The sequence below is a fragment of the Hippichthys cyanospilos genome, chromosome 4 (genome assembly GCF_059441005.1).
Source record: "Hippichthys cyanospilos isolate Australia breed blue-spotted pipefish chromosome 4, RoL_Hcya_1.0, whole genome shotgun sequence".
Lineage (NCBI taxonomy): Eukaryota > Metazoa > Chordata > Actinopteri > Syngnathiformes > Syngnathidae > Hippichthys > Hippichthys cyanospilos.
In genome coordinates, this window is record NC_142372.1 from 8,424,478 (window position 1) to 8,442,907 (window position 18,430).

Here is an 18,430-nt window from a genome sequence, read left to right on the forward strand (position 1 = left end):
CAGACGACAGCGTTTCTGCATAATGGGGATTGCATCTTGGACATGAAAAACCCAGAAGATGGTGCTGTTTTTCAGTTTTGTCCTTGGCGGATTTTGTAATGATACAAAGCAGGGATTCAACTGTTCCTTGATTACCGTAATTCCTCAAATATAAGATGCACCAGTGTATAGGACGTACCCTTAATTTTAGGGTTAAATTCTACGTTACGGTGTATTGGATGCACCAACACGTTGGTGATAGTGTAAAACCACAGCAAAACAGAATGAATGTCATATTCGTAATTTCTTCATATTTTCTTGTGTTCATATCCGTAAGATTTATATTTGTTGCGGGTGAAGAGTGTTTCAGATTATTCGCATTGTGAACGGTCAGTAAACGCAGCGCCAGTGTAACTTTGAATGCTCATCAAAGCAGTTTTTCCTTTTTGTCATGATGCAGCTTGAGTTCATTTTGCCATAAACACCCAAAGTTGTGCAACATCCGTATTCCACCAAGTTTATGAATGTGTGTATATGCCATAAGTCCATATAGTCATTTACTGGTGATTCCCCATTTCTGCTGACTTATTGCCATTCAGTTAACTAAGAGGGATGAAACGTAAGTAAAACGTGTATAGGCTCACGCATTCACTAAACGGAAATAATTATTTCGGTTGCGGCCCATGGGGCTGGTAGCAATTGATTCACATATAATATTGTATATAATATTGTACCATGCATTTCCAGCCAAAGCGCTGCATGCACCAGCATGACTGGTCCCACCTTCAAATGTGTACTCCTCCATTTGAGAGGCAGCATGGTGAATTGTATTCATCAGCATTTGTCCTACAATAAAGAGGCCGCTTGTGATGTGAATTAAATGGGAAAAAGTCTTGCATAAACCATGAGGGAGAATTTTTAAAGGAGGTGACAAGCACTCGCACAAAACGCACCAGCGGAAGCTCAAAGGGAGTTCATATCAGCAAAATAACCGCCCAAACTCAAAAAGCAGGCTGCTTACCACCAAAGTAGGAGCCGTCCGACAGCTTGGTCTCCTTGCTGCCTTTGGTTAGCACACTGACCACGCCGTGCTGGATGAAGTACATCTTTTTGCCGATGGTGCCCTCTCGAATGATGTAGTCTCCTGGTTGGAACACTTCGAATTTCAGTTTGGTGAGCATGGAGGTGACAAAGTTGGGGTCGGCGTTGGCGAACAGCGGCATGGACGCCACCAGTTTCCGACAGTTAAAGTTGATGATTTCCTGCCAGACGGAAAAAAAAACAAACAACGTTTGACAGAATGCAGTGACCTGACACAACTCCGTGTAGGAAAGGATATTAGAGGAAACGATGACATTTGTTTCTCCTTTCCCGAGATCCTCCATCACTGCCGGTGTAAAGGTAAAATGTCAGCGAATGTGAAGTGAACCGTGGGGAATGCCGAGCAGCAGGCGGGCTTATTTTCCGTATGCCGGGTGCCGGCCATTATCAGGGACCCGGAAAACGACGGTTCCCGTACCTCTCGGAGCGGTTCGTTCAGCTCCCCCAGGATGCTCTCCTCGTCAAACATCTTGCCCTGGTAGCGGTGCTCATAATAGTCGTGGATCCTTTGCCTCATGTCCGCCGGCAGCTTGTGGAAGGACATGTATTGTTCCACCTGCTTGTACTGTGGAGAGACAGAGACAGATATCAAGTCGCTCAAAGGACACAAATACTTCATTATGTTCTAAATAGGCGGACCTCTTCTGTGCTCGTGATTAATATAGTGTTGAGTTGGGATTTTGTATGCTATAGAGATTAATATATAGTGGTGCATAAGGCAAAAATATTGTGCATTAGTGGTTAGCGTAGTGGTTCAATAGGTAACATCTCTTACGATGCCGTGTTAGATTCATTCATGGGTAAGGGAACCCTACTTTTTTTAGTCATTGTTTACTTGCAGTATTAAGCCATTACTAGTGATGGGTTTTTGGGCTTTTTGAAGGGAAAGTTTCATTCACTAAAAAGAGTCATTCAAAAAACTGGCACAGTGATTCATGATACATCACATGTCATACTTTAACTGTTTATATGATGGGACATTTAATACTGTTTTCTACCTCAAAATATAGTAAGATGCAATATAGTAAGTTGCAAGTGCACTTAGGCATGCTGGGAATTCTGGCAAAACTTGTTTTATGGAAAGGACTGTCACTTACAATGGTATGGTGTTATTCTGCTAAGATGATACGCTCTGCAGAGACAATATGCCAACGGCAGCCAGTATAGTGGCTAGAGTACTATATGCTGTAGTAATTAATACTGTATGTATCTGAGGTTATTATATGCAATTGGTTTGGATAGGATGTAATGCTAATTTAGTCGCCGGGGTCTAATAGAGAATGTTTCAGTGGTTAATGTATTTGTTGAAGATGGGTGAGATGGCATATTTAAAATAGATCAATATAATCAGTAGACCAGTGTGAAGAATGATTAATATACTCTCGTTGGAGAAGGATATGTATCTGGTCTGTTTAAAAGTATTATGTAGTAATTTGAGGTCTTATTGCTGGAATTTTAGTTGAGTTGAGAGTGATAAGTAAAAGTTTCACATTTTGGACAAAGTAACCCCAAACAATGACCCAATAAAGCATTGAGATGACACACAACTATTTTTAAAACAGCTCTTCTACTGTACTGTGGCTGACATCAAGGATACTTAGCCGTTTAAACAGCGCACACACCAAAAAACATATCACACAAATTCTCAGTCTGTCAAAGGTGCTGTTAGTCTTTATGCTGTTTGTTCAGAACAAAAGCACGACAGTCTGTACGGGAGAAGCTGAGATGCACATCAAAGCACACCGCGGAGCCCCTTGGGGATTAATAACAGGTAGCATCCTTGACCCTCTGCTAGAGAAAAATACCCCCCCCCCCAAAAAAAAAAAGAAAAAGAAATTCAGTATGCATAAGCTGACGCTAGAGGTAAGCTTTGATCACAGAAAATCTCTCCATTCAGCTGACCTCTGGTAGACTCCCCTTGTATACTACTTTACAGTTGTGCTCATAATTTTAGATATACGTACAGCAGTAGGGGTGTGCAGATTCAAGAGCACAGCTGCATACCATATATGCCGTTTCACCATTAGTTGGCAGACATAAAGGTGTGGTCGTAGGTTGAATTACTTATTACTAATTACTTAATAATTACACATTGTTTATGTTTTTGAATTAATTTGATAAACTGCTACAGAGCAGCTTTCTGTTTTATTCACCACAGTTTCACATAGTTTGCTATTATCTCTGCATGAAGTTCTGCAGCATATTTTTTGTATTTTTACACCATTTCTTCTCTTTTGTTCGATTAGCCTTGGGCAGCTGGCAGATAAACGATAGGCTGCAAATGGTCCCCAGACCATAGTTCGGATACCCTCGAGTTAAATTATGTAAACATACGAGCATATCGGATCTACGACGGCGATCGTTTAAACCAAATGGGTCTGAATCTTTTCTTCAAGGTCACCCTCATAATGTTAACATCGATTGAAAAAAAAATCATATTCCATTCCTGTTTGCAAATTTAAAGATTCATGAATGTGTCATTGAATTACATGAGAACACTTGGAAGGAAGAACTGTTATGTCCATCAAATCTTAACAAAGACTGTAATTCTTGGGAAGGCTGAGAAAATCTGGAATTATGCACAAATAGGCCGGTATGACAACTGCACTGTACATGACAGGGAGCTCTCCAGCATGTCATTAAAACCGCACAACACATCTGTGGAATAGCCTTCACACCACTATGTCACACACAGCATATGACAGCCGTGCCACAAAGAGGGCACAGAATATTATCAGAGACAGCACACAGTCACAGCACACTTTTCAAACTTCTCCCATCTGGCACACACTACAGGAGTGCCACAGCAAGAACAACAAGACTAAGAAAACAGCTTCTAGCCACACACCATAAGACTCCTGAACAAATAACATCACAATCTGTCAACCATACTGTGCAACATTTTCTTTTGTAATGTCTTTGTCAGAGACTTTGCTGCTTTTTTTCGCCAAGAAAACACCAAGCCATATTCTGCATAATTCTGAAGCCTGGATTGACTTGTCAGCAGTCCAGACCCGTTTCCCATTGAAACTAAAACACATATTTATTAGTTACATCAAAGGCATACCACATCAAAGGAAAAGCATTGAAAAAAAGATATTAGGGAGCTGAAATTTCACCTAGATGGTGACAGCATGTCACATTTCGACTTGGCCGGACCGCTCAGTTAGCACACTTTCTGGAGTGTGCCATCTTTTGGCTAAAATATCATGAAAAAGAAGTGAAAGAAAATGACCCAAAATGGTCAAAATACTTCAGTGAAGATTGAAAATAGACCATGACAGAAAAAAACTGAACTGCTGAGCAACGGAGGTTATACATCAAGTATGAATATGAAAGAATTCCACCTGCAGAGCTTGAACAATTTATGTCAATTATTCCAAACACTTGTGAGCGCTGTTAAAAGGATATGTGATAACTGGTAAAAAAGACAACTTTTGGGGGAAGATGGTTCAGGCATGGGCGGCTCGGTGAAAGAGTGGTTAGCACATCTGCTTCACAGTTCAGAGTCCCTAGTTCAAATCCAACACGCACAAGCCTTCCAGCAACTTTAAATTACGACCAATTAATATTTCAAGCATCAAATCCAAAATGAGATTATATTTGCAAGAAACAACCCAATAAAGACATGATGAATGTCAAAACTTTAATTGTTCAGTTTCTAATATTCAGTTTCACATTCAAGAGCTGTGCACTTGGAAAAACTTGGGCTAAATGTGTTGAGTATAGTGTTTATTATTATATTATGGAGATATTGAACATTTACCTAAAAATAGACATTTTTATCTAATGATGGGACCTTTTTTTTAATGTTGCAAAATAAGTCTTCCAATGGTACTCATGGCTAATTAATAGTACACTAATTAGTTACATTTATTTAATGGAAGGATAATGCTTTTACGTACTATTCTACTGTTGGATGGTGATGCACATTTAAGCATTCATTTGTTTGGTCACAAAGTTGGATCCATCCATCCATCCATACATCATTGAATTTTGTCATTAGGAATTACACAATGCCCCAAGTTTGTTAGAATTGGACTATGTATCAAGGTTATTGTAAGGCAACTTTCGACAACCGATGGATGTGACAACGCAACTCTCGTACAAATAAATACACAAGGGACGTGGTAAATGAAATCCTTCGTAGATATGATGGATGAATGGGTTGTGTCACGAGGGTAATTTACTTTACTGATGTGACGATGAAAGGAAAATGGCAAGGCGCTGGGGAAAAACAATCGCAGGCGTCCGATTGGTTGCCAGAGTACGTCGGGGTCTTTGCGAGGATGCGAAGCTTCAAAGGCGGAGGTTATTATATTTTCATCCACATTCATGAAAATATACTGTCAGCATCTAATAAATCCATTTAGCCCTGGCTTTCATCTTACAACGCAAGACAATGTCCCCGTGCTTTTCCCATTCAAATCCCTTCGAGTGCACGGCGCTGGCCAAGTATGTTAATCAGTGCTGCGCGAAGGCTGACAGATGTAAAGAAAGCGACCTATGAGCTGAGTAGATGATTTCCTGCCTGACAGGAAATGAGCTTATTGCCACGCACAGCCACCGATGCTGTCCCTGCTCTGACACTCCACTTTGACAAATCTACGACGTGATGGAAACCTTCTACACAATGTGTTCTAATACACACTCAATATTTGGCACGCACTATGAAATATAATGCTGAGAACATTTATATGCATAAAATGCAATATTTTGGATTGAATTCTCAGTCTCTACAGTGAGAAGGTATGCTATGGAATACAGTGCTGTATTTGTGGTAAATATACGGGTAATATACTACAACGGTAGCTGGTCAATATAGACTGTTGAGTGTGCAAGACCATTGTCCAATGACATGCAATGGATAAGTGTGCTACAGTATAATATAGTATACAGTACCCTATTCTTAATGTATAATATATGCAGTATGAAATTTCTCCTTTCTTTCCCCAATCCCACTCTCTCGTGCAGCTCTCCATACACATGCTAATGCCGCTGTTTTTTTTTCTTTTCCTTGTTGTCCAAACGAGCTGTAAATAATTCATTCCCTAAGAGCGATGTCAGCCACTTGATTATACTTTCTAAACATTTACTCCCCCCAACCCCCACTACTCTGTCACCTTCTTGCTAACCTTGCGTGGCTCGGTTAAAAGTCAGAGGCAGGAACAAAGGCCTCATTAAAATACCGTCACATGGTTTTTGTTTTTGGAATCATGCGTACATGTTGAGAGTGCGGTAGTCTGTACACTGTTTTTTGTTGTGCCTTTATTTATCTTGATTGATCTGATTGTTCCACTTGATGTCATTTTATTCATTTTTTGCACATGCTGTACCATAACAACAACAAGAGAACGTTTTTTGTTTTTTTTTTATACCTCATAAAAAACAAATGAACTCATAACAGTGCTCAAGAGATGACGTAAAATGACAGTTTTCAAAAGTTAGGTCTGAAAATGTGCACCCTGTGGGCACATCAACAGTCCTGGGACTGGGGTGTAACACTGTCTGGCAGATCAACAAATGAAAACGTGTTAAATTACTGCCATCAGTCAGGTCTGGACTAATGAGAAGTGAGGGCGGCTTTTACTGTAAGGCAGAATAAGACTTAAAGTCTTCAACTTCTTGACAGCTGTGTCCTTGGGTTGATTGTATCCTCTGTGAATTACAGACACTTGTTTTTCGCAACAGACATCTTATTCATAAAAGGACCATTACAACCCACAAGTTGGGACTATTTTTGTTCGGCTGTTCTGAAAAAATTCGACACAACGAGGTTTTTAAAAGTTTTGACATTGAATCAATGGAATTTCTTATACACACATACTCACATGTATATACTGTAGATATGTTCCCCCCCAAATTTCAAGTGTTTTGGCTAAAGGTGTGTCTAAAATTGGCAGGTACTTAAAAAATTCAGTACTAAAGTAATGCATTATATAGCGAAATTAAGCTAATCAATTAATTTCGGTAATTAAGTACAAAAGTAATCAATTGCAGTGGTTAATAAAGTACTAAAGTAATATAAGTACAAAAGGCAATGAAGTATTAAATAATCATTTACAATTAAGGAGAGGTGATTGTAATTTATGAAGTGCTAAGAATCCATTACTGTAACTAATTAGGGAATAAGGTAATGAACGACTTTAAGTGATGAAATACTAAGGTAATTGATTAAAATTAAGTTCTAAGGCAACCTTAGGTAATTTAGTACCAAGGTAATCAATTACTTATGTAGTTAAGTACTACAATAATTGATGAATTCATAAAATGAAGTACTAAAGTCATCTATTACAACTAACAAGTTATGTAATCAATTATATCTAGTAATTAAGCACTAATGTAATTGATTTTTTTTTTTTTTTTTACTGTACTACAGTCAACCATTTAGTACAGGACAGCTTTAGATCCTCCTTTAAAAAAAAACAGTTGGGAAGAAAAAACACAGTACAATTTAATATCTGGACCCCAATATATGTAAAGCTATGCATTTGGAATTGAATGGGTGAATCAGAATGTTACATTGAACTCGTTGTAAAGATAATTTGACGTTGACTCTCCTTTTAAACAAAAAAGCAATACGTAATGCCCTTTTAATCAAAATACATTTGATTTAAATATGTTTTTGGTGTTAAAATTATAAACATGTTTTCCATTTTTCATGAGTAATGGAATAAATACATGCCAGTAGGAATACTTCCTGCTTCTTTTTTCTGTTCTACAGATTTGAACGTCATCTTTTTTTATTTTTCACTCAAATAACTTTTTTATATTGTACTCAAAGCATGTTGAAAATACAACATGTTTGGGAACCTGTTGAGCCATTAAACGCTGATCTTGAGGCCTGTTTAATTGCCAAGTGTTAATTAGTGATTTAAATGGAAGGGGGAGCTTGTCCAATTTCAAGAGAAGCCGCTTGGGATCGACACGCCTCAACACGCCACTCAATGGATGCCGTCCCTCTTGGACAGCGAATTAACAATAGCGCCATCAAACAGCAGCTCACCATATCACATGTGAAAGCTCTGATGCGAAAAGTTCAAGTATGACTGAGTGTCCATGAGTAACAAGACACAAATGAGGGAGATTATCTCCTCCTTAACAACTCCCCCTCCCCTCCCCTCCCCGTCCCCATCCCACCCACCCCTTTTCCATCCTATATTTCCATTTTCATAGATGAAGATAAACAGCGGCTTATTGGCGAGCCAGAATGGCAGGCGCACCCTGTGCAGCCATTTTGTGCCCACAATCTGTGCAGATGGAATTCCGCATGGCCGCTACAAGATGGAGACATCCTGTGTGGCATATTCAATACGTTTGCCGAGCTGCACCTTCAAAAGAGAAAGATTCCTTAGCTTGTCTAAAATCTCTATACAGACAAATGCTGACCTTACTCTATCACGAGTTTAAATAAAAACATAATCCAAATACAAAAGTTACAATCACATTTGTCTGCAAGATATGCAGTTTACAGTATAGTATGTATTGTCTGTAGGGCTGAAATGAGTCCTCGAGTAATTTGAACTCCTTGGTTCAAAAGAAAGCCAGAGGCGTTATATTTTCTTGCCCTGAATACCCATTATTATAATTTTTAATTTGATTGTACGCAGTAGAAAAAAAAAAAGTCAAATTAGTCGCGGCAACGTAAATTACTCTGCACACTTTGATACTGACCATGTAATACGTTTGCTGTTCCTACTGATCACTTTTTAAGCAACAAAGTGTTGTTTCAGCCAGCAATTTTTTTCTTGTAGCAAAAATTTAGGGCAGGGGTTTGTTTAAAATCGAGTAAGTTTCAAGAGGCGATCAGTTTGCTGCTAAGTATAGTCAGCCTATAGAAGCAGAGGCTGACCAATCAAATGTCAGCAAAGATTACAATGTGCTTGAACTCCCTGAAGATACATTTATTTTCACACTTACTAATACAGTTTAAAATGAAACTTGTGATAGTGTCATGCTTCAAATACCTTCCTTTTCCCTGTCCAATTTGTCGGTCAAAGGACTTCAAGTTTTATTGTATTTTTCAGCCCCGTTCTGTGTATTCCACTTTCTTCAGTGTATTTACACATGGTGCAGGATCAGCAAACCACATGTATTTTTAGCTGAGTGAAAATGAAACTAATAATGCTATTTTTCATCTCAGAGGGGGCCACACTTCACCCCCCCCCTCCCCTTTTTAGTATTTTGTGTGATTGCTGGGCTCTCTTACTTTGTGGAACAGTTAACAGGCTGCCTGATTCCTATTTAAGAGCCCATTTAAGCCAGCTTGCTCGCTTCTGACAGCGCGGGCATTTATCTCCCGGTGCCATATTGTAATAGAATTCTATTCAGGAAAGATTATACCGTCGCTTTCTGATGATAATTTTCACCATCTTTGAGAGCACGGCGTCTATTTCCCCTTCGTCTCCTGTTCTTTCCCTATGTGAAAAGGTTGGAGATTCCTTCAGACAACTTTTTTTTGGGGGTTCAGATTTCGCAGACAGAAGAATGTGTTTCTTTTTTAATTTCGCTGCGACACACGTTAGATGGAAACACTTTTTTGTGCTTTTGTGTAAGTTGGTGTTCAAAAACTATTCCTGCGCGCCTTACTAGAAGGTAGGTCAACGGTGACCACCTATTGCTTAGGAGAGCTGCCTGTACTGTTGATTGAGGGTTTACACGACAACGGTTTGGATTATTTGATGAGGTGATTGGCTTTATGACATTAAAACATTCATGTTGGGTGATGTTTGAGCTTTTTTTTTTCCATCCTGGATTTTAATCATTTTCGGGAAATTAGATGTACCGCTTATTCCAGCTAGTGTCGCAGGTGTTCTGGACCCTATCCCAAATGACTCCAGGCAAGAAGCGAGGTACACCCTGATTTGGTGGACAGCCAATGAGAGGACACAGAAACCAATACAGACAAACACTCAATTTCAGTCACATTCATAACTAGTTTAAATTACCTTGGAGTCTTCAATCAAACTAAGATGTATGTCGCAACATTTCTAATAGCCAAAAAGAACAGGAAAAAGTGCAGTATGTGCACATAATTGTGATGCTATAAATCACATAGGATCCACCATCGATTTATTACGCATTATCAATTATCGATTTTAACGATAAAATGGATTGGTTGTTGTTGTGTGTGTGTGTGTGTGTGTGGGGGGGGGGGGGGGTATGATTTAAAGAAAGAGGGAGAAAGAATACTTTTGCTGAGTTAAAAACTTAAAAAAAAAATAACTCAAAACATCAAATATGGCTGTTAGAGTTTGGGAATGGGACTTCAAATGAAATTTAAAGTCAGGATACGTTCTCATTTTTGACCGATAGTCTTTTATAAAATAAATGAAAACAAGTTCTCTTCACTGCTTGAACCAATTCAACTTAAGACTCGAGTGCGTGATCGGATCCAGGCAGTGAGTACAGCAAAATTAATAGACGAGAATGCCTCAAAGGGAATGCATTTAGTCGGCAAGTAATCTAAATGAGAAGACAATCCCTCCCATTCCAACGGTAGGGAAATTCACAGTGATGACGCAGCATCAGGACCGATAGGGAGCTTTGGTATCGACCCTGCGATCTTCCAAACCTCTCAGCCACCGTGCCGCACAAAATAATGCAAAATGCCTTTCAATTTAGAAAGGGTTTTTTGTATCTTAGCATAAAACACTGATTTGGACTGTTAATCTTCACAGCTACAAGCAGAGAAGTAAAACAGAGTCAATAACTTTATCACAATCTAATGAGACGCAACTGAAGAAACGCATCATCACGAATATAATAATGCTCTCAGTACAACGAAGTGCGGTTGCGAACTACAGCTGCAAAAATATATATTGTTAAATTAATAACTCTCTCAGTGACAACCAAAATGTATTATTTTTTGTATTTTTGTAAAAAAATATTTCTTATGTACTCCGTTAGAACGTGTGGTAATTAAATCTCTGGAATAAAGGCTTCACATTATCCAGCCTATATGCGCTTATAAGTACATCACCACGCCTGCTCGTCCTTCTAATGCCTCTCACAGTATATAACGTTAAAGATGTGTTTATGGGCGTTAGAGTTATTGCATCCTGGCGCCTCTCGCCTGAGCCTGACTTTGTAAGTTCATTAACATGCATTAAATGCTTATGACAGGACACATTTTTACGGGCTTATGACCTATTAAAGAGAAGCATCCACCACATAATATGCAAATTACCGGTGTAAATGCATCTGTGATGATTACCATATTTCTGATGGCTGCAGTGCTTTGCTGGGTGCTGTCTTTATTAAAGTTAAGTAAATGCTGCTAATTTCAAAATGGGCGTTTCATTATATGTAAGTGGATTTACAACACAAAATGTGTGTTTTGATTAAGGGTTGAACCCATTGGTCAACTATTCACCACACTCTGCATCAAATCGACTAATTGCTAATGACATATTTTTGTCATCTCGATTTATTGATGATATACAAGGAACTTTTGACTGACAGGACTATAATACTCTGTGGAGAAACAAATGTCCATCCGAGTATTCATAGCAATAAGACCAAGGGACATATATATATTTTTTTTTTAATAGAGATGGGGGAAGTGGTCTTAACATGTAGCACTACTTACGATTGTGGCAAATTATGGAACACGCCTGTCCAGGATTCGTACTACGGTTAGGAGATCAATGGGAGTGGAAAAGGAAGGTAAGCAAGTCTTTTAAACACATAAACATTTCATTTATATATGTACAATGTCCATTCATTTGGGGGATAGAGGGTCAAACCCTAATATATATATATATATATATATATATATATATATATATATATATATATATATATATATATATATATATATATATATATATATATATATATATATATATATAGGGAGTAATTTTCTGTTCTTTGAAAGTTTCCTACCAATCCCCGGTGCACTCACCACTCTGAAAAATACAGTATACTGAGCGTACAGATAATATAAATTATTCCATTGGACTTGACTGCCGTCATATGTAGTCGACAACAAAAAAATATTTCGTTGTTCAACCCTAATTTGCATCTATGCTCACGGTCATCAGTTGGATGTGTTCCCGCGGATAATATGCAAAAACTCTCAGAGTGGTCCTTCTCCATGGTGAATGATGATGTGTTGTTTGTGCTAGCTGACAGCATATAGAACATGACCTCCTTCTGTAGCCCTCAGGCCGGCTCCAAACAGACACCTGTCTTCATGGAATAGAGAAAAATGTCCACTTTGTGCGACTACTGTTTTTCAGCTGCCTCTTGTGTTGACAGTTTTTTAAAAAGGAGTTTAGTTTAGATTTTTTTCGTTTCAATTCAGTGTATGTATTTTCTGAAGTACTGTGGCACTCCCACTGTGAGAAGTATTACATGATTTTTTTTTTTTAATCATGGTGAGATACACAGATAAATACAACTAATCGATTGGAGAAACAATCGAAAATATTCAGTCATTAATATTGCACATAATATATACACTTACAGTACACATTATCGTCATTACATTTTATTTTTGTTTGTTGTTGCTTGTATACGGTTCATGTATATTAAATTCAATTATTTAATCAGTTTTCCCTCTCCTTTAATGTATTTTAAGCATTAAATTGATTACAGTGCCTTCTTTTTCCATACAAAATCCCGGCAGTGGCAAAGAATCCCTTGCATTGCACGGCAGAGAGCGTCTTATCACCGAGGCGTGCGAAAAAGATAAACGGGAGAACCCACCATCTGAAAATTTAATTGCTTGCCGCAGAAATAACCTGTCTGCAGGCTAGAGGAATGCAGGAGTGTTTTCAAGTGAGGAGCGAGGGGGAGTCCTGAGGATCTTTAGGTAGAGGATGAACCCAGAAAATGAGAAATATGGCTTTGGGGGGGTTGATGGACGCTTGGCTGTTTATGAATGATACTAAAATTATTCTTAATGAAATTGAATGTATTGTAATGTGAATGTAATGAAATTAGTCATTTTAGTCAACTTTTTTCACACTACAAAAAACCCTGGTGTTTAAACATTGGTGGCTTGTCTTTTAATATTCATTGTGCATTTCAGCTTCTTGTAAATTTTTCCTTTTGTCAAATGAGGATGCTCATTTTAGGGTTTGCAACTCATGACTAATTTTCAATTATTCTGGGGAATGTTTTGTCGATTAATAGGTCAATCAGATTTGTAAAAACATATTTTGATTTCCATCAAACAGAATTGTTTTTCTAATTGAGATTGCAGAAAATTATACAAAGTTTTCTGTCTTTTGGTTGGTGTTTATGATGACTTCAGAAAATCGGCAAAAATGGGAATGGTTTTCAAAATAAAAGATATGTTTGCAACTGCCTTATTTTGATTAAATACAATGATGATCAATTTGCTTTTATGCAGAACTAAGAAAAAAAATCTTGGATAATCCCAATGAAAATGCTGACATTTTGAGCATTTGGACAAATTTGTTTCTCTAAACCAATGATTTTTTAACCTCATTTGAGGTTTTGAACCCCACCAGTTTCAATATGCACATTCAATGAGCCCTTCATTAGTGTTCAAAATCAAAACATGGGTACAATGTATCTATTTTTTACTGGTCCACAAAATGAACAGAGACTTGTTTAAAGAACAAAACCAACACAGTGCATGAACTCACAAAAACTGACACCTGCAAATCAGTGTGACTTCTAGTGTTGCCTCTGAGAGAGCAGATCAGAGATGCGTGGCTTCACTTTGGAGAGTGCCACTCTCATGTCATTTTCACAGCCAAGTCTGTTCCTTTTTTTTTCCTTTTTATGTCCAGCATCCTTGAAAAGGATTGCCCACTAAAATATGTTGTAACAGATGGTGTAAAAAATTCCAGAGCTGACCAATTTCTTTATTTTTGTTTTGCTTGACAGTTAGCTCAAAATATTAACACAGAAATTATAGTGTCTTCGATAGCGTCTTCATCTCTCTCCCTTTTGTATTATATTATTTGCGTACACATATAAACACATTGAACTTCAAACATCAACCTTTTATACAAGAAACTATTCAGTAAATTATTTATTGTTCATTATTTTTACATTTTTAATAATAGATTTTCAAAACTCTTTTTGACCACAGCCGTTCACATCTTTTCAGTTCCGTTTCGACGTTTTTCCTTAAGTTGACACCTTGAACAGATAACACATTTGTTTTACCAGTGGATTGTCTCCTTGTGTCTAGCCAAAAAAAAAAAAAAAAACTGCAGATGAGGCGCACTGGACAATAAGCCGCAGGTCTCAAATCATGAGAAAAAAGCTATGGTTATTATATCGTTGAAATGCTTATAGTCTGAACAATACGGTCATTTTACAATGTGTTTTATGCAGTTTTGGAATAAAATCCCCCCCCCCCCCCCCCCACCCCCAAGAATAAAAAAGAAAAAGTGTTTCAAAACTGATTGATTGAATATAACAAATCATAACATTGCTGATTGTAATACATTTCTATTTTATTTTTTAGCAATGACAATTTTTTTTTTTTTAAAAACACACTTCAATTGGGTAATCAAATAGTTGTCGATTAATCGTTGCACCCCTAGCTGACTACATTATGCCATTTAATACCAAATTATGAGATGTGTTTCTAATTTATTTGTTTTTCATTTTTAATAGGATTTAAAAAGAAAAAAGATCTTTGGATTCCTCCTCAAAGCAAGACTTCAACGCCTCGCATCAAAACAATAGCTCTCGACTTAACTATCAGCACATAGCTTTTCAGATCCGAAGCAATAGTGGCGTTAGTCTGCCCGGGTGTGAAGGTGAAGCATTTAACGCTTCCACTCTAAGCTACCTGAAAGTCCCATTACATCATCTAAGCTCTTTGACTCCCTCTCATCCCCCCCTCTTTGAATATAAGCGAAACATCCGACGGAGGTCACCCTCCCATCTCTTGTCTCCCACGCGCCGCAGACGGCAAGAAATGTGGCAGGCCAGAAGCTCGGCTCATTATCACCCACGCCGGGCGCCTGTGGAAGGCAGCTTCAATGAGCCAGCTGTCAGGGCTTCCCCCCCCCCACCTCCTCCCGCGCCTCTGTAGTGGGAATGCTGGGGTTCCTCGCCGCATGGGCTCACCCACATGGAAAGATCATGGCTGCTTAGCAAGGCATCTTTCTAGCGATATTACGTCCAACTTCAGGCTAATATGGGCAAAACTAGATGGTTGTGAGACAACAGGGAATCTGCGGGGAAAACGTGGCAGGCGAGATTTTGAAATGAAAAAAAAACTGACACGGCACTCAAGGTAAGATGAGAAACCTATTTCACTCATAAAATGGAGTGCGTGCGACTAAACCTGAAAGTATTTAATGGGGCATATCATATTGGAGATTCAAAAATCATGGCGCCAGGACCACAGTGTAAACGTAGTCTTATATCCTGATTACCTCGATGGTGCTTGACTTGATTGCCTCAGCACACAAGTGGATTTCAGCAATTTCTCTATGCCACTTTATACTTTGTACCATTTCATGGATGAGGTCGATTTTTATATATCATCTCTCTAAATCCCAAAGGTTCGGTAGAAAGACCCACCGATGTTAACATTCACAAACAGCCACAAGACATAGATTACCGATTAAGTCAAACATTTTCACTGAATTGAAACACATTTGTTTCCCTCAAATGCATTTCTATCAGCGGCAATCCACTCTTTGCCAATTGACCCGGTACCTATTGCACATATAGCAGGGGTCTACTGTAAATATATTTAAAGGGGAAGTCAAGCCAAAAATGATCTTTACAATAATGTGTTCGAGGCAGCCCCACTATTCTAAACCTGGAATTCTGGTGAATAGTGCATTTGTAGAATTTGAATTAAGCTGCAAAATCCCATGATGGTTATTTTGTCTGATGTGTTTGACTGAATATTATATAATAAGCTAATTATATAATTAATATAATATAATTTAAATAATTCAATATAATATAATTCATATAATTATAAATTTTAATTATATAATAACTGAATATAATCATCAAAGTTGCTCAGAGCTCACGCAGTAACCAATCATCGATCAGTTTGTAAACATCACATGACCTAACCCAGGAAACAGTTGACCCAAAATCGGTTGTTCCCTGAGTAATAGTGATGTCATACTCAACAAGCCAGTGACAAAATGGCTGCCTCATGATATCGTAAAGAACAGGAAAATTTTGTTGCTTAATTCATATTTTAATCACAACGCGCCATGTTTTGACTAGTGGAGGTGTGCATCGGAAATACAGTATTATTGTAAATAAAGTTTTGCTTTCAATTACCAGAATCCATCACATGCCATAATGCATTTAATTGATGATGTTATAAGCACATTTTTCTGCATCATATGTGTTCAGATGTGGTTGTGCTGCCAATAGTTATGTCATTGTTAACACATATGTGCTGGGTTTATGTCTCGCCGTATGCTATGCAAAATAGTGACATCTGGGCCAATTCTTTGCGTAACCAGCATTGCTTATAAAAACTAAAATTTGCTATGTTTTAAATGACAGTTCCATAGAATCCTGTCAACACATTTCATGATATATTTTTAAGCATACAATGTTACAAAATTGTTTGAAGGGACACACATAATCAGTCAGGGAGGATTATTACCCTATGTACCCTCCAAAATACCAAACAATTTTTCTTTCTGGAATACATGCACTCACCTTCTCCTGGTACTGCCGTCGTGACGAATCCAGCGACTGGATGAGGGCAGTGGCATGGCCCACGAACATAGCGTAGCATGTGGCGCCCACGATCATGCTAAGAATGGTCAGCCATACGTCAGTCATGCCCACCGGGGGATACATGCCGTAGCCGATGCACAGCATGTGGCTCATGGCTTTAAACAGAGCGTAGGAGTACTGCTGTCCCCACGTGTCATTCTGCAGAAGGAAAGAACAAACAAAAAATGAGAGCCGCCATCTTGCTCATCCAATCGACGGCACGTTCAAATGTCAGCAGGGCGCCTCGGCAGCTCGCCCGCGCGCTTCCTCATAGGACGCAAAGCAATGGCAGATGTCCACTTGAGGCAGCTGGCAGAGTGCGACGTCTCAATATGCAAACACACCGAGCCGACATTTTGGGCCCAACGTTGCGAACGGAAGCCCGAGCACAAGCGAATACAGCGTGTCACACACGGGAGAGGCTGGCGTGCGTGGCGGGAAAGTAGGTCAGCTATTTAGAAAAGATACCATTTCTCATTGGGTTTTCTCATTTGTGGATAAATTGCCCCCCTCTCTTCTTGTTTTTTTTTTCTTTTACCCACGTTAGATCCTTGTGGTAGTTCATGGTCAATCAATAGGAAGCTCTCCTGGGGGTTGACATGTTTAAATTGCTTTCAAACTAATTTCCACAGTTGAAAAAAGCCAGAAAGATGGCCATTTTATTAGTGACACTCTTGAAAAGGTAAGAAACGCCCACCCAGTGAATAATGGAGGCAACTACTGTCAAAAGACGCCAAAAAAATTGTACCGTAAAGGGCACATGCTTTGGCAGTGTGGCTTTTTAATTGCTTTTATTTACATTGCGGGACTTGACTACTTTATTTATTTATTTTAGCATGAAATGTTAGAAACAGACTTGATCAAGTGATGTCATTCAGTAATTTTGATTCAGTGATATTACACTCATGACAAAAAAGCTTGTAAACTGAGTTATATTATTAAGTATTGTAAACATAAATAACAATATGGAAAAATGACGGCGAATAAAATTAGCAGTCATTTCAAAATCATCATTAATTGCGAATATACATACATCAACTTTTATAGATCAGAGAGCCCCCATTGCTTGGATATTTACAAGTTTTACGATTCAATTTAATGCATTGTGTAGTGGACTATTTTTTTAGAGTTTGAAATGTCTGACTGTATTTGAATGCAACATGTATCTCATCTGTGTGTCAACAATTGACAACAACATAATTAACAAAATTAACTTGCCGGAATAACTAGCAGTTAGTGTCCTTAATAAGTATTCGATTTTTTTACAAAGCTAATCAGTAGAAAAATTGATTAACAATTACTATCAATAAGTTTAAAAAAAAAAAGTACATTTAAAAATATATCCAAAGGATCTATTGAGTCACAAAAACAAAATTAATCATTTATAATCGACTAGTTGTCATTCAATCGATTAATTGTTGTTAATAAACCATGATTACAATAAAAATTTTAATTTAACTTTTAATTTGTTGTGCTTTTTGGTGTTTTGTTTACCTACAGCACAACAGAAATCTCTATTGATATATGAGATAAAGAAAAATCAGGCTAAAGAAATTCCTGGCACATGCTAACATCTCATCTTGTTGACAAATCTGTCCTCAGTAAAAGATTAAATAACACTGAATGTAATTGGAGGACGCCACAGCTGCCT

General features: G+C 38.1%; 1 protein-coding gene across 1 annotated transcript in view; it reads right to left on the reverse strand.

The window, feature by feature from the left end:
* The window catches only part of hcn4 (hyperpolarization activated cyclic nucleotide-gated potassium channel 4), an 85,020-nt gene that overhangs the window by 20,897 nt on the left and 45,693 nt on the right, over nt 1-18,430 (reverse strand). The window contains exons 4-6 of the mRNA XM_088413269.1: nt 16,720-16,938; nt 1,499-1,645; nt 1,001-1,241 (exon numbers count right to left, since the gene is read on the reverse strand). Of these exons, the coding sequence (XP_088269395.1) occupies nt 1,001-1,241; nt 1,499-1,645; nt 16,720-16,938 (607 nt within the window). The remainder of the gene's footprint in view (nt 1-1,000; nt 1,242-1,498; nt 1,646-16,719; nt 16,939-18,430) is intronic.